Raw genomic sequence first — 26453 nt, 5'->3', positions numbered from 1 at the left:
ACAACACTGGAGGTCTCCATCCCACCTAGTAAAGGTTCTAGCATTATGCACCTTAGACAGCAGATCCTTCCTTCCCTACCTGGCCCTGCTGGCTCCACTACCCAGAGTGTGGATTTCTGTCCGCATGAACATCAGCAGCGTTTTGTCACACACCCCTGAGGCCGATGCAGTGCACCTCCCTGTTAATAGTCTTCTCTGTTTAAAAACAGGGTTCCCTTTTCCCTTTCCCTCTGACCAATAGTCCTCCCAGGACTCCCTTTGCCTGGGAAGAGAGTCCCCCAAGACATTCGACCGGGCCCTGCCCTCAAGAGTCCCTAGACTGCAGCGAAAAGATCCACACCTGCTGGGCAGGAGAGAGAGTAACCAGGTGGGTGTTCCACACGCCTCTGGTTGCATCTCCTCTACCTCGGAGGAGAGATTGTACCTTCCTCCATCCCACCCTGGAGAGGCAGAGCCTCCTCAGTACCCGCTCTGCACTCCCATCCCTGCCTTTCCAGGCCCAGGGACTTTGCGTTCAGCGGCCGTGGCCTCCAGCGGGCCAGGCGCCAGGTGAGCTCTCACCTGCGGCTGGAGCAGTGGGGGGTGGAGGCGGGGCTGGTCGGGGACAGCAGCCCCACCCTCTACGGGGCGGAGCGAAGACAGCGGGGCCAATAGAACGGGGGGCTCGCCGCCCGGGGGCGGGGGCACCGCCTGCGCTGCTCCCACCCTCAGCAGCGCCCGCTCCGCCCCGCGGCTCCAGTGTTTAAAGACCTGCAGGCTGCTGGTGGCGGCGCTGCAAGCGCTGAGCGGCGCCGGGAGATGCTAGAGGGCTCCGCGCCGCCAGCACCATGCGCCCACCGCCCGCGCTCGCCCTGGCCGGGCTCTGTCTGCTGGCGCTGCCCGCCGCTGTCGCCGCCTACTTCGGGTCAGTGCCCACCGTGCCTCCCTCCCCGTCCCTGGCCCGCCCGGTCTCCCCTCCTCCAGCTATATCAGGGCCAATTTTACTCTTCCGCTGTCCCTGGGCCCGACGGGGTCTCGAACTCAGTCTAGCCCGGCGGGACCCAGCCCGCCTCGCGACCGGAGTTCGCTCCCAGAGCTGGATCTCTGGCTCCCCGGCTCAGACTCCAGTCGCACCTCCTAGCGTCTGAGTCTCTGGTCCTCACTGCCGCCGCTGTCCTCACTCCGCCCAAGATCCCGAACTCCTGCGCGCACCTCGGAGCCTGTCCCTGCCTGTTCACGGGTCAGTCCCGCGCTCTGATGCCCTCTCTGGATCCTCACCGGGTGCCCTGTCTGTCCTCGTCCTGGGCTCCGTCGAGCCGTTGTCACGGTCTCGGGCTCCTTCCTTCCCCTCCGGCTTCGCCTTGTGGAGCCGAGACGGGGAGGGCTGGGTTATTACGAAAGCTGGGGGCGGAGGACTGTGCTGGTCCAAGGGGAATAGGGAATCCTTGGACCATGGGGATGTCAACATGCTGGAGACGCTGGAGGGAACCGCGTCCGCTGGGGAACTGCCAGCAAATCTCAGACCTGGCGTCCGCGAATTCTCAGGAGAATGCCGAGAAGAGTGATGGGGCCCCGTGGTGTGTGTGTGTGCGTGTGTGTGTGTGTGTGTGTGTGTGTGTGTGTGTGTGTGTGTATACACGGCTAGAAAACGAAGATCACTGTTGGAGTGACACCTGGGGAGTGAGCAGGGCGATAACCATCAGCGAAATGCCCAGAGCAAAAGTTATGGGCAATTGCTTGAGTCCCTTCTTCTATGACTCTGAATTGCAGGAACTTGTGGGTGGCGGGACTGTCGGTAAAGAAGGTACCTTCTCACCCTCCACCCAAAGCCAAGTCCGATATGTACAGTATGTTACTTTAAGCCTTGCCTCCTTTTAAAGTCTTCACCCAAATCAGAGTGAGGTTTACAGTCTGGCTACTTACAACAAAGGCAAGAAAACACCAAGCAAGTGACCTCTGAGAAGCTGCTTCTAAGAGGTAGCTCTGGAGGGTGGGTAAGGATCTGGAAAGTCCAGCCCAGGCTGGAATAAGGGCTGTGGGCTAATTTCCAGGTCATGACCCCTGGTTAAAACGTGCCTTTCTGTGGCCAGTGGATTTCCCTGAAATATACAGGGAGGGGAGTGGAGTACTAGCCCAGACTCAGAGCCAACTCTGGGCTCAGCTTGCTGGTAACCCGGGAAGACCGTTTGGTGCCTAGCCCTCAGTTTCCCCTTTTTGACAAAGAAAGGGCTGAACTTCAGATGATTGAGCCTCTAGTGAACCACCCCAAGAGCAGTGCTTATACATGATGTGTTTCCTGAAGACCCCCCTTGAGGAACTGCTGTTGCCTCGGCAGGCAATGCACAGACTCTGTGTCCACCTACTAGTTGTGAGCTCAGACCCTCAGTTTTTCATCTGTAAAATGAAGATTATAGTGCCCATTTCATAAGATAATTGAGTTAGTACACGTAAAGCACTTAGAACAGTGTCTCGTATATAGTAGATTCTCAACTAATGCTAGTGATCCTTATTATAAGGAAACAAGTACAGTATCTTGACGTCCCAGCCCTAACAGTTTTCTGAACTGGAACGAAGAGGTGTGAGACAAATGGTGCCTACATCTTCTTGGATACCAGCTCAGGTACAGTGAGAGGAGAGGAATTTTAGGAGATCTGGACCACCCTGGCTGGTGTGTTGGAAGGGAAAAGAATTCTCAGCAGTGCACAGTGGTAGAATTTAGGGCCTGTGAACAAGAGAAGCCTTGGAAATGAGAGGAGAGATGGTCACTTAGGCTTGCGTTAGGGCTAAGAGGAGTGAGTATTGGAGCCACCTCTCCCAAGTTAGGAGCCCAGCTGGAAAGAGCAGGCAAAATACACCCAGGCCACCAACACCCTGGTCTGGGGACCAGGACAGATGCTCAGAGAATAAGCTAAAAAGTGGGGCCTTGTGCTATTAAGTGTTTGGTCTCAGAGAACAGATAAGATTCAGCCTAGGCTCTCACTGAGGAAACTGTCTTATGACTCAGACCAGGTTTCCCAGCTTCTCATCAGAAATTTGCTCTCTGGGAGGACTCGGATATCAGTCAGCCACACTATAGTGAGAATGTGTGCCTCTTCCTTCCCCAGACCATTTGCCATTGAAGTCTCATTTCTGTTATACCATGAAGTGTGCTGGCATCCTGATGAAAAAAAATTCAAACATCAGGAGAGCAAGCAAGGCCAATTGCGGTGAGGCCAGACTTCTTGGGGGGGTTTTGAAATCAGAGAACCATAGACCTAAGAGTTGGAAGTGACTCCAGAAGGATCTCTGGGCCAACCCCCTGATTCAAACAGGTCAGGTATTATTATCTCCATTTTTCTGATATGGCAACCCCCGTCCCGAAGCACAGTGAGCCCACAGTTGCTTCTGCTGTGTGAGACTAGAGCCTAATTCTGTTCATGGTGATGATAACATTATAACTAGTATTACAGTTTACAAATCACTTTCTCAGCTGGGCACGTGGCTCACACCTGTAATCCTGGCACTCTGGGAGACCAAGGCAGGTGGATCACCTGAGCTCAAGAGTTCAAGACCAGCCTGAGCAAGAGTGAGACCCTATCTCTAAAAAATAGCCAGGTTATATGTCAGACACCCATAGTCCCAGCTACTCAGAATTTAGGGGAGGCTTTGGCAAGAGGATCACCTGAGCCCAGGAGTTTGAGGTTGCTGTGAGCTATGATGCCATGGCACTCTACTAAGGGTGACAGAGCAAGACTCCGTTCAGAAAAACCAAATCACTTTCTCATGCAGCCATCTGTCATCTGCTCTTGCAGCCAACCTTAAGATACATAAGATAAGTAAAGGTTAGAAATGTTCTGTGGGGTGGGGGGAGGCAGGATGAAAACCAGGTGCTACCTTCAGTCTGGCTTTTCTACCCTACAGGGAGCAGCCTCCGGAGCTAATTCTGTGATTCCCCCCAGGGAGCAGTGGCTGCAGGAGAACTGCAAAGGTGAACAGAGGAGGGAAACTGCCTAGGTAGCTCTCACAGACCTTCTTGGCCATAGTGGGCTAGGCCAGGCCATAACCTTCTTCTCTGTCATCAGCAGTGGGACAAGATGCTCTGAGCTCTGCGGGGCTGTCAGGTGGCAGTGGAACAGGAGGTGGACTAGAAGTTAGAGGTTGGGATACTCTCTGGATTGTCCTTGGTCAAATCACTTGTCTCCAGGGTCTTTAGCGCCTGGAGGTCCTAAGGTTCCCTAACCCTAAACAGGCCTGTTGCTGGCTCTAGAAATCTAAGATTACCCAAGAGCTTATATTTTGGCTTAGATGACTTAGGAATTCTGCAAATATTAACTTTTGTGGTGTTTAATAAATAAAAATGTGCATTATGTGATGAGCAAGGCATATGATAGGTCCCGTCACCCCATCCAGTCTTTAAGTCATCCCAATGGCCTTGTAACTAACTAGAAATAGCTGCAACTTTAAAAATCATAGTTGATTTTGCTGTTCTTTTAAAATGTGTAACCTTTGCAATGGCTTTCCTCTCTAGGAACGGTGTAGAGAAGTTTATGAAAGCGTAAGATTTCAAGTCTGGGATTTTATTTTATTTTATTTTTATTTATTTATTTATTTTTTGTAGAGACAGAGTCTCACTGTACTGCCCTCGGGTAGAGTGCCATGGCTCACATGGCTCACAGCAACCTCTAACTCTTGGGCTTACGCGATTCTCTTGCCTCAGCCTCCCGAGCAGCTGGGACTACAGGCGCCCGCCACAACACCCGGCTATTTTTTTGTTGCAGTTTGGCCGGGGCTGGGTTTGAACCCACCACCCTCGGCATATGGGGCTGGCGTCCTACTCACTGAGCCACAGGTGCCGCCTTATTTTATTTTTTAAATTTATTATAATTTTCTTTTTGAGACAGAGTCTCAAGCTGTCTCCCTGGGTAGAGTGCCGTGTTGTCACAGCTTGCAGCAGCCTCAAACTCTTGTGCTCAAGTGATTCGTTTGCCTCAGCCTCCCAAGTAGCTGGGACTTGGCACCTGCCACAACACCCAGCTATTTTTTTGTTGTTATTGCGGTTGTCATTGGTGTTTTTTGAGCTGGCCCAGGCTGGGTTCGAACCCATCAGCCTTGGTGTATGTGGTCAGCACTCTACCCACTGAGCTATGGGCATGGCCCCAAGTCTGGCATTTTAATCTCAGCTTTACCTTTTGCTAGCTGTGTGACTTTGGCTGAATGTCTTAATCTTGCTGAACTCTAAAGCATCCCTTGTGCATCTTTGTAGTCAATCCTCCTCTACCAGCCCCAGGCAGCCCCACTTCTCTGCTTCCTGTCACTGTAAATTAGTTTTATCTGTTCTAGACATTTATATAAATGGAATCATATGGTATATAGCTTCTTGTGCCTAGATTATTTTGCTTGACATGTTTTTAAGATTCCTTCATGTTGTTGCATATATCAATAACTCACTTTGTTTTATTGCCGAATATTCCATTGTATGGCTGTACCACAAATTGTTTCTTTGTTCCCCAGTTGACGGACATTTGGCTTATTTCCAGTTGTAGGCTATTCAAAATAAAGCTAGCATAAATATTCATGTATATCTCTTTTTGTGGATATGTTTTCCTTTCTCTTGGATAACTGTCTAGGACTGGATTATTGAATCATTGGGGTTTTAATTTGTGTTTCTCCATTGATATGTTGAACATCTTTTCGTGTGCATATTGATTATTCAGATATCATTTTAATTAAGTTTTTTGTCTTCTTGTTGAATTGTGAGAGTTCTTTATATATTTTGGATACAAGTCCCTTGTCAGAAAGTATTGGTAGGGCGGCGCCTGTGGCTCAAGGAGTAGGGCGCCGGTCCCATATGCAGGAGGTGGCGGGTTCAAACCCAGCCCTGGCCCAAAACAACATACACACACAAAAAAAGTATTGGTAATATTTTATTCCTGTCTGTGCCTTGCCTTTCATTTTATGTGTCTCATGAAGACCTAAAGATTTTAATTTCGATGAAGTCCAATGTATCAAACTTTTTTTGTATGGTTTGTGCTTTTTTGACGTATTATTCCAGAAATCTCTGCCTACGCAAAAGTTACAAAGATTACCTCCTATATTTTCTTCTAGAAATGTCATAATTTTAGCTTTTCCACTCAGGTCTATGATTCATTGGCTTTTTTCTTTGAGACAGAGTCTCTCTCTGTCACCCTGGGTTGAGTGCTGTGAAATCATAGCATACAGAAACTTCAAATTCTTGGGCTCAAATGATCCTCTTGCCTCAGCCTCCTGAGTAGCTGGGACTACAGGCATGCACCACAGTGTGTGGCTATTTTTTTTAGAGATTGGGTCTCATTCTTGCTCAGGCTGGTCTTGAACTCCAGAGCTCAACAATCCATCTGCCTCTCAGAGTGCTAGGATTACAGGTGTGAGCCACTGCACCCAGCCTATGATTCATTTTTGAGGTAACCAATGTGAATTGTGTGAGGTAGGGGTCAAGGCTTATCATTTTCCATATGGATAGCCACTTATTTCAGTACCATCTGTTGAAAACAAAATGATGTTTTCTTTATTGCTGTTTTTGTTGCAAATCAATTGATCCAATATGTGTGTGGGTCTATTTATGGACTATTCTATTCCATTAATGCCTATCCTATGCCAATACCACAATCTTAATTACTATAACTTTATAGTAAGTCTTGAAACCTAGTACTATAAATTCTCCAACTTCTTTTTCAAGTGTGTTTTAGCTATTTGGGGCCATTGTATTTCCACATAAATTTTAGTACCAACTTGTTAATATCTCTTTGAAAATCTGCTGGGATTGGCTGGGCACAGTGGCTCACACCTATAATCCTAGCACCCTGGGAGGCCAAGGCAGGTAGATTGCTTGAACCAGGAGTTCAAGACCAGCCTGAGTAGGAGCAAAAACCCATCTCTACTAAAAATAGGAAAAAACTAGCCAGGTATTGTGGCAGACACCTGTATCCCCTAGCTACCTGGGAGGCTGGGGCAAGAGGATAGTTTGAGCCCAGGACTTTAAGGTTGCTGTGAGCTATGATGTCACAGCACTCTACCCAAGGCGACAGAGTAAGACTCTGTCTTGAAAGAAAAAAAGAAGGAAAGAAAGAAAATGAGGAAAACCTGCTGGGAATTTTTATGGGGATTGCATTGAATCTATAAATAAATTTATAGAAGATTGACATTCCAACAATACTGAGTGGGCTGATTTATAAACAGGCCGTATCTCTCTGTTTAAAAATGCCTCTCTATTTCTGGGGATTTTAACATTTCTTCCAGCCATGTTTTATAGTTTTAAGTGTGCAAGCCTTGCAAATATTTGTAAAAAAAAATCATTTCTATGCATTTTATGTATTTAGATGGTATTGTTTTTCATTTTTAAAACCCCAAAGTTTTAGGAATTGAATTAGGTCCTAAGAAAAACAAAGTTAGAAGGAAAAAAGGGTGAAAGAAATTTTTTTTGCTTTGGGGTTGGTGGATTGAAAGTCAAACATCACTGATAAGAATCACTGTGTTTTGGGAAGGAATTTAGGCAGCTCTGTCCCTGGCTGAGCTATAACCCCTGAGGAGTTGGGCTCAGGGTTAGACTAGCCTTTTCTGTGGATGTGGTGGAGTTTCTGTGGCTGAGGAGGGTGGGGAAGTGGGGCACAGGGACTCTTGGGCTGAGATCTCCTGAGGAAGAGAGATCCTGGTGCCTTCAGGATTAGGTACCCAGGTAGAAGTTGGGGTCAGGAGGAGGTAGGGCAGGTATGTGAGGGTAACCCCCACCTGACATCAGCATAAGTAGGATGGAAAGTGGCCGAGGCACTTACTATAGTGTAAAGAGCCCTGAGCTTGGGTCACACATATCAGAGTTCAAATTCTCTATCTACCACTTACTAACCAACCCAGGGCAAGTCAGCTGACCATTCTAACCTCACTTTTCCCGTCTGTAATAGGGGCTAATCCTTACCTCTTCAGGTTGTTGTGAGGGTTGAATAAATGTGTTTAAAAGTTCTAAAATGCTGTCCGTATATGAGGAGTCTGGGAAAGCTAGTGTTCTGTCTTACCGCATCCCAAATTGAGGAGTGTCTTGGTGACATCTGTTCCTTCCTCTCAGCATCTTTATCCCACCCATTGTACAATTCAAAAAAAAAAACAAAAAAACGAACATTTCCTGTGCTCAGCACTCTGTGTGCATCATCTTATAGTTATCCTTATTTACAGGTCAGTGGGAAAAAGCTCAGAGAGGCCCAGTGCCTGGTCCAAAATCACACAGCTGATGGCTAGTAGCGCCAGGATCTGAATCATAGTCTGTCAGAATCCAGCCCTTCTTTTCATCCCTGCCTCTTGCTGCCTGTGCAGTCCCATCTGGAGGCTTCCTCTGGGCAGCTCTGACCCTTGGAGCCCTCCATTCTCTTGCCCAGCTCACTACGTCCTGGGCATCTCTTGCACTGCGCGTCTTAAATTCTTGACTTGTCTAACTTTTGTCTCCAGTTCACTTGTACTTCCCTTTGGCAGAGATCTTGGGGTCACCACAGCCCCTAGTGCTGTTCTCTGGTTCGTGGTGAATGTCTGGGTAGACAGTACCGTGTTCCTCTTGCTGGCCCTTTCCTTCTCCCCCTTCTCCCAGGACCTGTCTCTGTGCCCTGCCACATTTGTTCCTTCATCTTCTAGTTACACTTGGCTCTCTGGGACACACACTATCCATCAAGGTCCAGACAAGTGTGAGTCATGACCTGGCCTCTGTCAGGATGGGAACTGGACTCAAAGCAGAGAGCAAAGACTTGCCCTATCAGGCTCCAGAAAATCAGCCATGCCAGGCGCGTCATGGGATCTTGGCAAGGGACAGAGCAGCCTCCACAATGCCAGATCCCTTTACTGGCGAGAAGAAGACTAAGGGGAAGGTAGAGAGTCTTAATGAACCAGAAGAGACATCAACCAGCATGTTCCAGTTAGTTCTGGTAAGTTCAAAGTGGCTGGCTTTAGGGCAAGACCAGAGGGGTCTGCTTTTCTTGGCATTACACTCCTTTTGAGGCCAGATGCATTTCAGAATTCAACATTTCTTTATTGTATTTATTTATTTTGAGACAGAGTTTTACTCTGTCACACCAGCTAGAGTGCTAGGGCATCATCATAGCTCACAGCAACCTCAAACTCCTGGACTGAGCGGATCCTCCTGCCTCAGCTGCTCAAGTAGCTGGAACTATAGATGTGGGCCACTACACTCAGCCAATGTTTTTCTATTTTTTTTTAGTAGAGACCAGGTCTTGCTCTTGCTTTGGCTGGTCTAGAAATTCTGGCCTCAGCCTTCCAGTGTGCTAGGATTATAGATGTGAGCCACTGTGCCAAGCCCTCAAAATTCCTTTTTAAATTTCAGAAAGGTAATATATTACCTAGAGCACACATAACATAGCACCTCAGCAAGGTCTAGGGAAGCATCTTGTAATCAGGATTTTTGTTATTTTTTGCAGGCAAACATCTAAAGGTTGAGATAAATAAAGATCATAATACTCTCACTTTGGTTCAGGTCAGCTGGCTGCCATATGAATTCACCACAACTGTACAAAAAACCTGTGTTTTTTTGAGCTTCCTAGAGTTTGGAACTGTGGATAAACCTTCAGCCCAGGTCACCACCAAAGGCTGTGCAAGCTGAGTTTTAAGGAAAGACTTGGGCCAGTTTTTTGGCTGGTCTTCACTAAGTATCACTGGGCTCCCCAAGCACAGCTTGTCCCTAGGAACTGAGGTTCAGAGGGAACTATCCTGCCTCTCTCAGACCCTGGGGTGCGGCGCCTCACAGGGACCAACTGGTCAAGGACTCAGAGTTGAGTGAGTAGGGTCACAAGGCCCTGAGATCTGGTGCTGGAGAGAGCAGGCACCAATGATCACAGTCAGTGAGCTGGGGGTCAAGGGACCGTGGCCACAGGCAGCCTCTTCCAGGACCCTGCCCTTCCAATATCTGCCCAGCCCAAGCTTGGGACAGTTTGGAAGGGGTGTTAGGTGGAGACACCCGCAGCTTGGGAGTAAAACCCCAGCAAGTCTAGAAGGATGAGACCTCTGGGGCTGAGAGAAGGCCTGGAGCCGTGCTCCCTGCCTGGGGTTAGACATCTGAAGGGTTTATGCAGACAAGTATCTCTAGAGCTTCTGCTTGCGGGGAGGGTGGGTTCTGGGCTGGGGAGAGAGCATCTTGGGAGATCAGAAACCCTGACCTGTGCCAAGGAGCAGCTCACAGGCTACTTGGAGGAACTGTCTAAACATGTGGGACCAATGGTACTATAGCCACAAAACTGGGAGAAAACAAAGAAAGAGGACGTTTAGAGTGGTTGGGGCTGGCAAGTAAGGAGGGTGTCCTGGAGGAGGCAGTCAAGCATCACAGCATACTGGAGCTAGTACAGTCTCAGGATCACATTTCCCATTCCCTGCATTTTTGAGTCAACTGTTTAAAAAGGGGCTTTGGACAGGAAAAGGCATTGCAGGCAGGGGTAACAGCGTGAAGGAAGGCATGGGGGTTACACTAAGTTAGATGTGGCAGAGATAAGAAGGAGGCTGGCCGGGCCCGAAGGTCCTTTACTCCAGCCCTGGCTAGGTCTGGGTGCAGGATGGTGCCAGTTGTCCTGGTTCCACTCTGGAGAACCTTGTTCTTCTCCCAAGGGAGACTTTCACAATTGCATCCATCTCTGAGGGTGTCCTGGGCCACACTGGCCCTCCGTAGACATAATCAGGGGTGGCTCCTTGATCAGTGGATGGTCCCAGCTATGCCTGGAGTTGAGGGGTAGAGATGTGGAGGGGTGGGCCATCCATGGGCAAAGAAATCAGCAGCATGGGCCATCTCTGCCTAGAGCCTCTGCAAACAACGAAGCTGGCCTTACCATCAAGTGACCACACATAGGCCTTCTTCATAGGCCTGGCCCATTTAGGGCCCACAGTCCAGACTTAGCCTGCCTTTCCACAGGGAAGAGGGTGACCAGAGCCCAGGGAGCATTCAAGAGCCTGCCAAACTAGTTAGTTGGTCAAATAACTTGGCTGAAGTCCCCCAGGATCCCTAGTTGGGGTGGAGCTTGCCACAGGGAGGTCTAGCCTCAGCTACTGCCTGCCTTTCCCTGTAGTCCTCCCCCTGTGCCCCAAAGCTGCTCCTCCACTGAGTCAGAGCTGGGCCTGTGAACCCAAGAAGCTGGGGAAGCTTGTCATTCAGGCTTCCAGCCCTCCTTTTCTCTGCTCCTCCCCATCCCATGCCAGGCTCTCCCATTTTCTCTCCCTCTCATGATCCCAGATCTTTCCCTTTGATCTTTCCTCTATGCAGAAAAATATGCTTTCAGGCACTGATGTTGTACAGACGATGACACCTTTGTATGAATCACAGGCCGCTTCTATAACCCTTGTTTCTGACTTTTGGCTTAAAAAAGACTAAGTTGAAGACCAAAAAAAGTGTATCTTCAACCAGAGGGACTTTCTCTCCCTTCCTGAGGCCCCAGGGGGTCAGAGGAGTCCTCATCAGGCTTCCTTCCCCTAAAACCCGCCTGTCTGGTGTTCCCATCACCATAGACCTTTGCTATGGTCGGCCGATTTTGCTTCCTTGAAGTGTTATGTTGAGACTGAAAGCAGAAACTGCCAGGCTTGGTAGAAGCAATCTGCAGACCCAGGGCATAGTCTCAACCCTGCCACCAAGTGGGTCACTTTGGACAGTAAATCTTCCATGAACTTGAAGGGCACCAGACAGGTCAAAGCAGATACCTGCCCACGTGCTAAACCTCTTGTCCTCCTGCTCCTGTCCAGCAGCCACTGAGCTACCTCCCAGGCGCCACCAGAGTAAAGCCTTTGGACCTGGTGACCTTGATGGGTTTCTCCAGCTCTAAAATATAACTACTCAAATAGTAAACATTTGGACTCAGCCAAGGAACTGGAGGAGATGTTTATAGTCACAGACTTGTAGAGGCAAGGGATCCTTCTGTGAGGGGGTAACTTTGGGGACCTGCTGGGGCCCACTGTGCCACCTGACCAGTGTATGCCAGAGACAAAGACTTCCTCTCCTCAGCTTCATCCTGAGCCTGAGCAGAGAAAAAGAGAGGCAGAGGGAGGAAGGGAAAAGCATTTCCCCCACAGATGTTGAACTAGCCACTCTCTGAGACTGTTGAGATGCAAAGCATGCTCGCCCTGCTGTGCGGGCTGCTCCTGCCCACTCAGCTCCTGGGCACGTCTCTGGCTCCCCAGTGCCATCCTCAGCGGGCAGCCAGGGCTGCGGCTGTGAAAAGAAAGGGGAGCTGTTCTTGGGGAGACAAAGCCCACAACTGGGCCAGGTTCTTTCCTCTCTAAGCCAGGGATGGGTGGGGAGAAAGATCTGGGGTGGGGAGAAAGATCTGGGGTGGGGTGGGGGAGGTAGTGACCAGAGTCAGCGTTGGGGTCAGTTTGTGGCCTGCAGGGTGGAAACTGGGGAGGGAAGGAGGCTTGACTGGGGTTAAGGGAGCCACACAGGAGGGAAGAGTTGTCTCACGGTCTGTGGGTGGACCTGGCATGGAGCAGGTGCTCAGTAAAGTCCTCCAGAGCCATACTTTCATCTATTGCCACTCAGTAATAAAGGTATAAAGGAATGAGTGAGTGAGCGAAAGGAGAGAATAGAGAAGTGGGCTGAGTTTTCCAGGCTGCACATTAAGGACATCATGGAGGGTGTGTGTGATGACATGGAGCCTGCAGAGGAGAAAGGGGTCTGAAGGTGGTAGGGACGATGTTCTGGTCAGTACAGTAACCCTTGGAGCCCGTGGCCTGGACAGGAGGAGGGGAGAGAAGCCAGGGGTGGTGCCAAAGGGGGCTCTCTCTGGGGAGGGGGTGCCCAGTGCCATGGTACCTTCTCTTGCTGGGCCACAAGCTCCCTTTGCTGAACTCCCCCCTGCTGGAAAGAGGTCAGGAGTGGAGAGCATGGGAGGGGCTCAGGTGTGAGCGTGTATGTGAGGGAGTGGTGTGTGAGTGTGTAGGGGGCTCGGTGAGGGCCAGCAGAGGTAGACTGAGATGTTTGAGATGAAAGCACAAAGGGAGCATTTACCATGCAAAAGGGCCCCACAGCGGAAGCCTGTTATCAGGGCATCTAACGGGGCTTTGCAGGGCCAAGGCCAACACCCCAGGCAGCACAAGGCTTTCCTGGTTCCCAGGCAGCTGCCTGCAGTTGGCATGGGCTCTGGTGCCAGGCACAGCTCCTGGACCCTCCAGCTAAGACTCCAGACTTGCTGGCATAACCTCATGCCCTGGACACCACCCGCTGTGTCCCATGCCACCTCCACACCGACATCCTGGGGGCAGCCTCTGCTGGCACCATCAAATCTTCTCAAGCAGAAATAAGGATGGAAGTGGGCCTGGAGGAACAGAGCCTGGGCCCCCAGGTGGGGAGGAAAGCCCCACACCTGCTCCGCCTGCCTCACACTGCCTGAGCTGCTCCCTGAGAGCTTCCTCCTGCCCTGTCCTCACACCCAGGCCTCCCACTGTAGTCCGGACAGGACTGGCTGAGGTCAGGGTTTCCCTCTGACATTGCAAGTTCTGACCTGGGTCCCTGGTAGTTCTTCAAGGAGCCAGGCTGCTTCAAAGCTTCCTGTTCCTAACTCTGCTCCTGGAGAGTTTGGAGGACTCCTGAGTCTAATCAAGCTCCCTCCAGACTGTGAGCTTCCTGAGGGCTGGGCCATGTCCTAGCACCAAGAGCAGCAACTGGTACATAGTAGGTATTTGATAATGACAAACACTCATCTGGGGCTTACTGTGTGCCAGGCACTGTTCTGCATTCAACAGATAAAGCACAAAGAGGTAAAAGACCTTGCCCAATATAGCACAGCTAGGAAGAGGCAGAGGTGAGATTTGAACCTAGGCAGCCTAGCTCTGGTTATGGTCTCCGATGAGTCAAGGTATATTTGTTCAATGGAATAAGCTCAGTGAGTGAGGAGAGGTCCCTGAGGTCAACCTGAATGAGAGTCAGACTGCGGCCCAGACTGCCTAGGCCAGAATAGCCTTGGGGCACAACATCCTTGGGTCCTCATGCTCCAGCAGGTGGCAGGTGATTATTGAAGGGCGAGCTCAGGACTTCAATGGTCCCTGGACTCCTGGGGAAGCAGTCACTGGGACGAAGCAGTCACTGGGAACCTTTACCCAAAGCCTGGCAGAGTCTCTTCTGCTTCCTTCAAGGTTACCTTGATGGGGCAGCTTTAACCGAATCTGTGGATCAGGTATACATTGGAAAGTGTGGAGGCAGGTGGGGCTAGAGGGGCCAGGAGTGTGCAGGGGAGATCTGGGGGTGGGGTGTATGTGGGATAAAGTCCTGAGGGGCACCCTTGACTTTTCTCACTCTGGGGGAAGACAGGGTGGCCTAGCAAGTGTCTAGGGATGCCCTGGGCTCAAACCAGGAGCATTTCATGTGTGGGTGTGGGGGCTTCTGGTCTCACCCTCAACCTGGGCACTAAGGATAAGGGGGTTAGGGTGCAGAGAGCAGTCAGGCACAGATGGGGTTAGAAGGAGGAAGGAAGAAGGAAGAAGAATCTGGTCACATGGGATCGTTGCTTTTTTAATAGGGAAAGAGAGGCTGGAAGTCAGCCTGGGGAGCTCAAGGAGGATGACCAGCTGGGTCATGTCAGGTATAGCCTGATGGAATGGAGGTCCCAGGTATCTTGGAAGCACTGGAGTCAGGAATAAGCCCTCATCCAAGAAGAGTAGTTAACAAGTCTCAAATTATCCTTTTTCTGCTCTTTATTTTCAGAACACTTTTTACTTGTCTGACTGGCAACATCTGATTGACCACAGGGCAGTGTAGTCATTAAAACCCCTAATTCTGTCTGGATTCATAAGACTAATGAAGCTCACTCAGGTTCTGTTTGTCCATCTTACTCCCATGGGGCTCAGCTAGCCTGGGTAATTTGATTTCACAGAGGAACCCAGTGGGTGAGGTGCTCAGGCCTGGGGTTCCTGAGGGTATGATTTCTTTCTGGGGAGGGAATCACGCCTGCTGGTTACTGAGTGAAAGATGGAACCTGCAGCACTCAGAATTCTTCTGGGGCCAGGAAGAAACCTCAGAGGATGCTGTGAGATGGGTACACATAGGATAATTCACTAGCATTATTTGAAGAAATACGTTGACTCATTTTCTAAATTTGATGTCAGCCTGAGCAACATAGCAAGACCCTATCTCTACATACACAAAAAAGAAAAATTAGCTGTGTGTTGTTGCACCACAGTCCTAGCTACTCAGGAGACAGCCAGGAAGATCACTTGAACCCAGGAGTTTTAGGTTGCTGTGAGCTATGATGCCACTGCCCTCTAGTCCAGGCAACAGAGTGAGACCCTAGCTTGCTTAAATAAATAAATAAACAGTCATGGTACTATTTCTTCAAAGGAAATATGATCCCAAAACCACAACGTGGAAAGCAAATAAAAAGGAAACTGGGCTCTGGAAGGTCTCCCAGGCTGTCTTCCTAGGCCTTGTGGGGTCCCTGAGGCAGTGCCAGGGAGCCTTCTTTGAGATCAGCCCTGGGCAGACCAGGGCCCAGTGTGGCCTGAGGCCTCTGTGCGGTTGGCTGCCTTTACTGATCATTAATCGCTACTAAGTGTCATTATCGCTAATAAAATTAACCGACTTTATACTGGACTCCTGGAGCCATCAATCTCAGGGCCTATTAATGAAATTTTTAAAAACCCAGGAGCCTATTGATGAGTATAAAGGTGTGTGCTGGGCCTGGCTCACAAGTGCAGTCTAGGGAATGCTGGTGTTCTACAGCTGTCAAAAGAGGGTAATTGAGGATGACACCCCTTATTTTAGGCAAACAATTCTGAACTTTTATTCCATACCAAAGGGATGTCTCAGGCAATCACAAATATTCTAAATATTCAGGCAAGAACACAGCTGGATCCTAAAGAGGAAGACTCTGAGGCCAGAGACTAAGAAGCTCCCCAAATTCTCCCTCCCATTCTCACCTCTGCTTCCTTTGGTGTATTTGGTTCATCCTTTTCTTTTCTCTTTGGATTAGCTTCCTGAGTTTATCTTCTGTGTTGCAGACCCAGTCACCCAAAGACAGAGAAAGAGAGAGAAAGCAACTGTGTATTCCCTTGATTCAAATTCCAGATTCCCAGGGAAAGAACTGATTGGCCCATCTTGGGTCATGTGATCACCATTGGTCCAATCAACAGGCCATAATGGTCTTATATGAAAAGGCCTACAGGTGCCACATGGTAACCATGTAGATAGAAGGAATAGGTGGACAGCCAACCCAATAGATGTCCACAAGGGTAGAAATGGCAGGTGTATGACTGTATATAACATAACAAATATAATAAATATATTTAATAGTATATAATGTATTACATAGCATCTAAAGTGACATAATATAGCTGTAGTGACATAATAATAGTATTATTCTTAAAATGGCATTTGAGATGGGCCTTGTAGAATGTGCAGCCCCAACTTTCCATCAGCTGTTCTCCCATCTGTCAATCAGCTTCTACAGGGAGGTCTCAATTTCTGAAAGACAGGAATTGTGGGAGCAGAAACTGTTGCTCACACCAGCCCCTCGTAGGAGGAGGAGAACATTTGAGAAATAGCTGCCGCCGCCTTTGCTTTCTGCCCTGGAAGCTACCTTCCACACTGGAAGCCAGTCAAGGTGGGGTGTCTCGGCTGGAGATGACATCAGGTTCTGCTCTAGACCTGCCAATGGTCAAGCTCTGAGGGTTTCCTGCCAGGCTGGGGGTGTGTAGACCTGGTGGACTGGAAATTTACCCATTTGCCCCCAGATTAATGATTAACGGGCCCCTGCCCTCACCCTGTCTGGGAGAGGAGCCCAGGGCCCGGCTGGGCCGGGAGGAGCCTGATAGCATCTGTCTCTGCTTGGAGGTTTCAGAGATATGCTCCACACTGGGTTGGCTGCACCTGATGGATTTGGAATCTACGGGCCATTTCTGAGGGCACCTGGCCAGACCCCTTACCCTCCAGTGAGGCTTCCTACTTCCGGGACAGACAGAGAGGATGTGGTGCACAGCCAGATGTCCTGGCTAAGACAGGTGGCCCCACACAGGAGAGCGGTGCCCTCTGCTCTGTGGGACATAGGCTTGTCTGACATTCCTGGTTTGTCCATGGGACTCTCACCTTGGCCAGTGGCATGTGAGCAACAGTGGCAAGTGCCATATTGAGGTAGGAGCCTTAGGAGCCATTGCGTGGTTCCACCTGTGTTCCTTTACTCTGGCTGTGAGGCTGGAATGTCCCAGAAAGCAGCTGCTTCCCCTAGCCTGGGTCTTAGAATCACAAATATTCCACCCACACTGCGGAGGGCACCAAGGTTAGGTCAGCAGATATTTTGAGCTAGTACAACCAGCAGATATTCTAAGCTAGTACAACCAGAGCTTCTGGGGGTGAGGGTGAACTCTTATTCTGGTTCTCACATTGCTGCTGATCTGTTGTATGACCTGGACCAGTCACTGCCTCCTCATGAAACCTTCCTTTCTTCATCTGGATAGTAGGGAGACTTTGCCTAGTGAGAGTAAGGCGCCTTGCAACAGAAGAGAAATCTGGGAAACTCCAGCTAGCAGGAATGCAAGCCTGCATGTCCCAGGCAGTGTAGTTCCCACATTTCATATAATCCTCCCAGCAACCCTGGGAGGTAGAGAGGATTAATCTTTCCACTTTCCAGAGGAGAAAAACCAAGCCTTCAAGGTTGCACAGCTAGCATGTGGCAGAGTCAGGCTTGGAATTTTGGCAGCTGACTCCAGAATCGATGGACTGTGGGTACGGGAGAACAAGCAGTTTGGGATTGATAACCTGATGGAAATTCAGCTTTTCATGTTCATCTAACCATGTCTTAGCCCTTCCCTCCCTTCCTCTTACCTTCCTTTTTCCCTCCTCCCTCCCTCCCATTCCCCAAGCATCCCTTTATACCAGGCATTAAGTGGTCAGACGATTGATGATCTATGTGGGAATTATGGAAACAGGTTAGGTGGATACAGGATTACTTGAATAGAAACGTAATGTAAGGGAAAGGAGGGGTGTCAGGAGACCTTGGGCCAGTGTCTGCTCAGCGTCCACATTGCCTCTGCCTGCTCCCTCTTAGGAATGTGTCTCTCCCCTCCAGGCAGTGACCAATACTGTGTGCAACATTTTCTAAACTTCCTTGATCACAGAAGCTGCTCAGGGAATGATGTAAATATACAAATTCCCAGGCCCTATGTTAGACCAAAAGAATTAGAATTGCCAAGCATGGATCCTGGGAATCTGTATTTTTAATAAACACCCAGATGATTTTTCTAATTGAGCCAGTTTTAGAAACAGGGTGGGTACAAAGAGCAGAGACCGAAATCTGAAAAATGTAGGTTTGGTCGATCCTGCACTAGGCCCTGCTATAAGCCCCTTGGTTTCCTACTCTGTAAAATGGGGACATGACTCCATGGGGTCAGCATGCCATGCAGGAGGGCAATCAATGAAGCTCCTGAGAAGGCCCTCTTCCCTCACCTGCTCCACATCATGGTCCCCACGGCTCACATGCCTCGCATCTCTCGCCCTCTCCAGCCTCACTGGGCGGGAGGTCCTGACGCCTTTCCCAGGGCTGGGCACTGCTGCTGCCCCAGCACAGGGTGGGGCCCACCTGAAGCAGTGTGACCTGCTGAAGCTGTCCCGGCGGCAGAAACAGCTGTGCCGGAGGGAGCCTGGCCTGGCTGAGACCCTGAGGGACGCCGCGCACCTTGGCCTGCTTGAGTGCCAGTTCCAGTTCCGACACGAGCGCTGGAACTGCAGCCTGGAGGGGAGAACAGGCCTGCTTAAGAGAGGTAGGGCGGAGGACTGGGGAGGAGATGGGCTAGGGAGGAGGAGTGCTGGGGGAGGATTACCCTTCCCCCCTACCTTGTGCCTGAACCTCGTGGCTCTCGCTAGTCTGGCAAAGTCACAGGTGAAGAGTCCTGGGGAGCTGAGGATCCATTTATGGCCCAGCCTCAAGTTTAGGGGAGCAGAGGAACAAGGGAGACACCAGAGGGTAGGAGACAGAAGCTCATTCTTGGAGGAGCCCACAGATAAGATACATGGTCCCCCAGTCACCTCCCCCTGCCTGCTGCACACACATACGTGCAACAAGGTGCAAGAATATATGAAGATGGAAGGCAGTGGTGACTGGATGAATTGCACGAGACAGGCAGACATGTGTTCACTCTTTCATCTGTTTCTTTGCCTCATCTTTTGATCCATCGTCCCTCCTCCCCCTCTGCCTCCCTCCCCACTCCTTGCATCACTCCAGGCCTCCCCTATCCACTTGCTAAGCATCTGCTGAGGCTCACAGCGAGCCAGGCACCACACTAGATGCTGGAGGTACAGACCTGAACAAGGCCCCGTCTGCCCTCAGGAAGCACATAGTCCGAAAGGGAGAAAATGGGCTATCATGTAACTACATCACCAAGGGCAGGGCCATGATGGAGACTTTACAGAAATGCAATGATGCTATGTGGGGCAGCCTGGCTGCAAAGGGTCCGTGCAGGGTCTGGGACTGAGCAAATATCCACCTCCCATTGTCACCAGCACCCCAGATGCACTGAAACCAGGGAGGAGTCAGCAAGCCCATGGAGGCCAGGCCAGGTTTGAGCATTCCCCAGCAGTGAGGAGTAGTGATGGTCCGAGATGGTCAGTCTGCAGCAGGCCATGCAGGAAACTCAAGGTCACTCTGCCATTGGGTCTAGTCCACAGTGGGTGACAGAGAATGACATGTGAGAGGCATCATGTGTCACAGAAACCCATGGGGCATATCTCAGGGATCGAGGGCTTCAGAAATGGGTAGGTCCAACTTGTCATACATGGACTTGGTGTCCAGATGGCTGCTTTAGTCCCAGCTGTGCCCGTCACTAGAGCCTGAGTCTCTTCTTTTGGCATCTCAGTGTTCTTCCTGCTAAGTAGGGGCAGTAACCCCTGTCCTGCTGCCCTCTGAGAACCTGGGCACATACTCCATGCTGAATATGGAAATTCCATTTAAACAGCAACTTGCGGCCTGAGTTTAAGGGAAGGCTCGCCTCGAGCTGTGTCCTCAGACCCACACTCCCTCATCCTTCCCACCACAGCACTGGCACTACCCCTCCTGCCCTCAGAGAGTGGCGGGCAGCCTCTGAGCTTCCCCTTTTCCTCTCTGGTGCCCGGCACAGGTTTCAAAGAGACGGCCTTCCTGTATGCAGTGTCCTCGGCCGCCCTCACCCACGCACTGGCCCGGGCCTGCAGTGCCGGGCGCATGGAGCGCTGCACCTGTGACGACTCTCCGGGCCTGGAGAGCAGGCAGGCCTGGCAGTGGGGCGTATGTGGTGACAACCTCAAGTACAGTACCAAGTTCCTGAACAACTTCTTGGGGCCCAAGAGAGGAAGCAAGGACCTGCGGGCACGGGCAGATGCCCACAACACCCACGTGGGCATGAAGGTGAGTATGTCCCTAGGCTGGGTGAAGAGCGAGGGAAGGAGGCCTGCAGGAGGCCAACAGCATCCCTGATACCCACGCAGGTTGAACTTCGTTCCTTCCACCACACTCCCTGGGCAGCTATTCTGGACCATTCCTGGTCACCAGGAATGCAGCAGAGAGGGGTGTCATCAGCAGCTGGGCAGCATGGGAGCCAGGCTTGGGACTAGGCCTTGGTGACCAGGGATGTGTTTGGTGAGGTTTTCTTCTCTAAGGACTGGGACTTCCTGGAGGTTCTAGCAGCTACTGTGGTTTGACAACTTTGATCTAGTACAACCCCTGCCCCTCCTCCATTTTACAGATGGGAAGATGGAGGAGGCCCAGAGAGGGGAAGGGACTCCAAGGAGGTCACACAGCAGTCGGAGAACTGGACGGTCAAGAGTCTAGGTTTATTGGGGTGAGGAGGCTGAGAGAGGCCAGCACTCCAGTTCTTTAGGGGACTGAATTCTATGTTCTGTATCTTTTCCTTGTCACTGAGTTGTGTAAACCAAGGCTGCTGTGTTCAGTTGTGAACATTGTCTACTCCACCAGAACTCGGAGCTGGGACTGTGACCTGGCTCATATTCTCACTGAGGCTTGCAGGTTGGCACAGGGCTCCTTTTGCTCAGAAGGAGGGAAGTCTTTTGCTAATTTGCACGAAGGTGCCTCATGGGCTATCTCTGGTGCTATTTGTCCCCTTCCAATGAACCTCCCTGTCTCCTTCCCATCCTCCTGCTGGTCCCCTGTTGGGGTGGATACAGACTTGGGCCTCTGACCACGCCTCTCCACTCTGCCTCTCCTGCAGGCTGTGAAGAGTGGCCTCCGGACCACGTGTAAGTGTCACGGCGTGTCAGGCTCCTGCGCCGTGCGCACCTGCTGGAAGCAACTCTCCCCATTCCGTGAGACAGGCCAGGTGCTGAAGCTGCGCTACGACTCAGCTGTCAAGGTGTCCAGCGCCACCAATGAGGCCTTGGGGCACCTAGAGCTGTGGGTACCCACCAGATCGGGAAGCCCTAACAAGAGCCTGGCCCCCCGGCCTGGGGACCTGGTCTACATGGAGGACTCACCCAGCTTCTGCCAGCCGAGCAAGTACTCACCGGGCACGGCAGGCAGGGTGTGCTCCCGGGAGGCCAGTTGCAGCAGCCTGTGCTGTGGGCGGGGCTATGACACCCAGAGCCGCCTGGTGGCCTTCTCCTGCCACTGCCAGGTGCAGTGGTGCTGCTACGTGGAGTGCCAGCAGTGTGTACAGGAGGAGCTTGTGTACACCTGCAAGCACTAGGCCTGCTGCCCAGGGAGTGTGCCTGACTGCGGGACCTCCCGCAGCACCTGTCCAGCTGACCAGTGGGCCCTCGGGCAGTGTGTGCTACACACTGACATATCTGCCAATGCACACAAGTGTGCAACTCCCCCACTGCCCCTCCACCACACCTCAGCCAGCCTTTGGCTTCCCTCAATAGCAAAGAGAAGCAAAGCCCAGCCCTGAAGCCAGGGGTCCCCAGCCTTGCTGGGGACTTGGAGCAGAAAGGGAGGGTGTGAAGGGATGTGGAGGAAAAGAAGCCCAAGAGGACAGCAGGACTGAGGTTTTGGAGGGGAAGGGGATAGAGGGGCTATCCTGCCATCTTGATTCCTATGATGAATGGCTGAGAGCCAGTAAGCTCTTGGGAGTCAAGCTTCTGGGTGGGGCATGCCAATGGAGGCAGTGCCAGCAAGGAGCAAAGGCAGGAATCTGGCTGGGAGGGGTCTGTCCAGTCCTCTGGCCCTGCTAGATCACAGTGAGTGCCAGGTGCCAGGTGCCCTCAGTGCTCCCCTGGCTTCACTGTGCTAGAGGCAGGAGAAAGCCCAAGTGGTAAGAGCTGTTGTCTGAAGGAAGGAAAGCTTTCTGAGCTTGAGTGGACCCCAGATACATGCCCTGGGGCCTCCTCGATTTGGGTTTGCAAATACACCTGCAGGGCAGCCTCATTTTCACCCAGCCCTGCCCAATTTGACTGCCAGTGGAGACAAGGCAGGACACAGGGGGATCCAGTGCACCTGAGGTCCCATGGGGAGATAGTGACCTCTCCTCATTTTCCTTAGTGGCCAAAGGAAGCTTTAATCCCAGCACAGAGGAGAAAGGTGACAGCCTTCTGGTCCTTGGCAGGGATGTGACGAGCTCAGTTTCTTAGCCATCTCTTGAGTGGGCTTTGGTCAACTCCTTGTGGTTGGGATTCACCAGGGCCACAAGGCTTCCACACCAGCTTCCATGATACAATTGACCACCAGGCTCACAGGCCATGATTCTGGTTACATTTCTGCTCTATAGCTTATCTAATTGGCTTGAGTCCTTTGCCCAGTCTGGCTCCTTGTAGCCCCTTCATTTGCTAATGGCCCTTCACTTTGGCTCTTACCTGAGGAATGGAGGTGATTTTGGATCTAATTTTCTCAGATCCTGTGAGCATTTCCAGAGCCACCTACAAAGGCCCTGTGTGAGCAGAGAGAGACATGGTGACACCTGCACAGGTCTGCACAGACACACCCCCTTGGACCAGACTGAAGGTTCCCATCCAGAGCACACAAACAAACTCTAGCTCAGGACGGAGACCTTGCAGGGGTCACTTTACCAGAGGCATTGTGCTTCCTCAGAGTGGGGCTGATGCCAGCCAGGAGGACATGACCTCCTTTGGGGCGCCTTTGTCCTCTCTGCCAGCCCTGCCGCACCCCTCCGTCAGCTTCCTTTCTCCCTGAACCCAGAGTTACTGACCCTCCACTGCAACAGGAAACTTTGGGAGCAGCCAAATGCTCGGAAATGTCATCTATACCAGCTCCAGGAGGAAGGTTTCGTGGTGGGACTCCCTGAGACCTCCGAGGGCAAGGAGAAGATGCCCAGTCCTCTGTGGATCAGGGATGCCTGGGGGATGCCTGAGGATCTTCGACTGCTCAGGCTCAGATGAGAAGCCAAACTGACCCGAGTCCCCTCACTAGGCTGACCTCGCTGACCCAAGCAGCTGGCCTGCATCTTGGCAGGAGGAGGAAAAAGGGTGGAGGGCTGGTTTTCTAGTTTCTTCCACTCCCTCACCACATGGGGACTTCCTCTGCCAGCCTGATGCATCTTGCTCCTCTGGCTCCACCCTGGCTCAGCCCTGGGCCTCAGGCAGCAGTGACCTCATTGGCAGGAAGAGGGGGCCAGGTACCCTGATCTGCCAGCATCTGCTCCTGACTGCATAGCGGGAGATAGTGACCTCTCCTCATTTTCCCTGGTGGCCAAAGGAAGCTTTAATCCCAGCCCAGAGGGAGGGATTGTGCCATAGTTGAGGGAGGGTAAAGGGCAGACCCTGGGGACCTGGGCTGTGGCTGGCCGTTACCCCACAACACCCCAAGTCCATGTCACAGGTGCAGGCACTCTGGGCCCCTTCGCTTGTGGGGTCCTCTCTGTTCCAGCCTCTCCCTCTTTTCTCTTTTTTTATTCTCACCCCTCTTTTTTGCTGTTACCCCTAAGATCCACTTCAGCCCTGCTGGGGCCCTTGGGGACCAGAGTGACCACTGACCCCTCATTTTACAGCTTTAAGGGAAATGCTCACAGGGTATTTTTGTCTACCTCACCTATATAATTTTTAGGATGAAAGAGAATAATTTATATAGCTAAGATATATGAGAAAGTATTTATGTTATTTATACGTATAGTGGCTATACTTCATGGGCACCGCGTGTGGGGTTTGTGTGTACCCGAAGCCCTCTTTCCAAGGAGACATAGCCTGACCTGATGGTGGCCCCCACTATGACAGGTGGCCAGGGAAGAGGTTGAGTGGGCCCCTGTGTCCTACAACCCAGTCTGCCTGGGAGCTGGTGAGCCCACGTCCCCTTTGTGATGAGCCCTGCTTGTGAAGTCTGTGTAGATTCCCTGCTGCTCTGGGTCCCAGGTTCCTTTCTTCCACTCTGGCAAAAGTGTCTTCCTTATAATAATAATGACAGCAAGGATGACCACACCTGGCATTTGTAAAGCACTTTTGATGTTCAGAAACAATTTTATCCCTTCAATCTCACTCAATTTGTCCATTATCCCTGGGAGGTAGGTGGGGCCACGTTACTGTGCCCTTTCTACAGATGAGGCCCAGAGATGGAGTGCTGTGTGCAAAGTTACGCTGAAGACATTTGTCCAGCAAGTATTTGCTGAACACTCATGTTGACCAGGCACTGTGGGAGCCCCAAAGCCTGACTACCTTACCTGGCTCTGTGTAACCCTGGCCTTTTGGATCTGGAAGACATGTTAACATTTCCCCCAAGTGGAGTGCCATGTCTCAGCCATTGGGACGGCTTGAGAGGACTGGAGAGACGAGGACCCCATGGAGCCCGCTCCGGGTGGTCCTTCTGTCCATGTTGCCTGAGAAGGTTGGGCAGTACCAGCAGCCTCTCCCAGCCCACAGATGAGTTCTGTTTGCTCTCACTTGTGTTTTACTTTTAAAAATGAAGTTTCTCACTGGATTTCTGGCTTTTGTAAACTCAACTGTGCTGGCACACTGGGCCTGCCTTCCTAGCTGGCCATAGTCAGCTAGAGCAAAGAAGCCCTATGGGACAGGATGCATGGGGGCCCCCGACTGCCAAGTGCCCCCCTGCCCTAGCCCTCCTCACACACAGATATTCCTGCCTGGCTCACATGGGCACGTAGTGTCCATCCCCTGGTCTAGATAAGCTCAGCTTCCCTGGTCTCCATTGCCAGACTGACCGACAGACCTGGGCCAACCCTGGAGATTCTTTCTTTCTTTTTCGTTTCTTCTGAGACAAGAGTCTTACTATGCCACCCTCAGTAGAGTGCTGTGGTGTCACAGCTCACAGCACCCTCAAACTCTTGGGCTTAAGTGATTCTCTTGCCTCAGCCTCCCAAGTAGCTGGGGCTGACGGTGCCTGCCAAAACACCTGGCTATTTTTTGTTGCAGTTGTCCTTGTTGTTTAGCTGGCCCCAGCTGGGTTCGAACCCGCCAACCTCGGTGTATGTAGCTGAAGCCATAACCACTTTGCTATGGACTCTGAGCCTGGGATTATTTCTTGCAGTCCAGAGTTTCCTTTCCTTTCTTCTAATGCTTTTTGTCTCAGCACACTTTAGAACTACAGTGAGAACTGTCATTATTGAGCCCCCATTGTGCCTATGCATTCAACCAGTGATGACTGAGGGAGCTCCTTCCTCTTCCAGGGCTAAGCACCACCCTGGGTACTGGGCACAGCAGTGAATGAGACCAAGCTCCTGCCTAGTCTGGGGGCTGAAATCTTAGCAAGGAAGAAAGACAGCAAGCCAATAAACCACACACCAGTTATTTGTACTTATTTTGCCTTATTTGTCTACTTATTGCACTAACCTTGCACATTGGACACGATGCCCCTGCCATGGTTAAAGAAATGGAGGTTGTGAGGTATGCCACCAGCCAGCAGTGGGGCCAGAATTTGAACACAGATCTGCTGACCTCCAAAGTATGGATTTTTTCTTCCCCACACTGGTGGAGGTAGGGCTGTGATGGATCACCCCACTCTATGGGTCCTGGGTAAACTGAGCCCTAGAGGAAGGAGGTCACCCATCCCAGGCTACACACCAACTCAGGCCAGCCAAAGCCTAGGTCCCTGTTGGAGTTGGTAAGTATTTCTAGGGCCCTGGCCAGCAGCTCTGGTTGGGTGGGGCAGGATATAACAAAGCAGGAACCTTCTGGGATCTGCAGTCTCTTAGGAAAAAACTGGAGGCATAGCCACGCAATGGTTGGGTCATTTACGTGTCAACCCCTGAGTTCTTCCTCCGGCCATGGTGCCTTTCCAGCAAGCTCCTGGGGATCTCCTGGTGAGGAGGTCTCTTCTGGGCAAAGGGTAGCAGAGAGTGCGTGCCTCCTTACTCAGTTATTTAGCCCCACTGGGGTCCACCCTGGGGTCCCCAGGGGAGGTGGGCAGAGGTGGGTCTATAGTCCCACCTGCATCACTGTCCTAACATGTTCCTTTGGGCCCTGAGACGAGCTGGCCTTGAGCAAAGACAGACATGTCCACACACAGCAGCAGGCTCCACTTCAATCAAAGGATTTTTCACTTATTTTTCTCTTTTCTTACTCTGCATCCTTTTTATGGAAAGGGGAAGAACCAAGGCACAAAATGATTACGTGTCTCACT

The 26453-nt window shown here is 51.3% G+C and overlaps 1 protein-coding gene across 1 annotated transcript; it reads left to right on the top strand.

Moving 5' to 3' along the window:
• Positions 1 to 773: 773 nt before the first annotated feature.
• On the top strand, positions 774 to 21968 carry WNT9B (Wnt family member 9B). The gene is made up of 4 exons (XM_053569798.1): positions 774 to 904; positions 18449 to 18705; positions 20059 to 20324; positions 21145 to 21968. The coding sequence occupies exons 1-4, from the start codon at positions 828 to 830 to the stop codon at positions 21616 to 21618; spliced, it is 1074 nt and encodes a 357-aa protein (XP_053425773.1). The 5' UTR covers positions 774 to 827; the 3' UTR covers positions 21619 to 21968.
• Positions 21969 to 26453: the final 4485 nt, after the last annotated feature.

This window comes from Nycticebus coucang, chromosome 18, assembly GCF_027406575.1.
Source record: "Nycticebus coucang isolate mNycCou1 chromosome 18, mNycCou1.pri, whole genome shotgun sequence".
Taxonomy (NCBI): domain Eukaryota; kingdom Metazoa; phylum Chordata; class Mammalia; order Primates; family Lorisidae; genus Nycticebus; species Nycticebus coucang.
The sequence above is the reverse complement of the archived record's forward strand: the minus strand, read 5'-3'. Positions and strand labels throughout refer to the sequence as shown.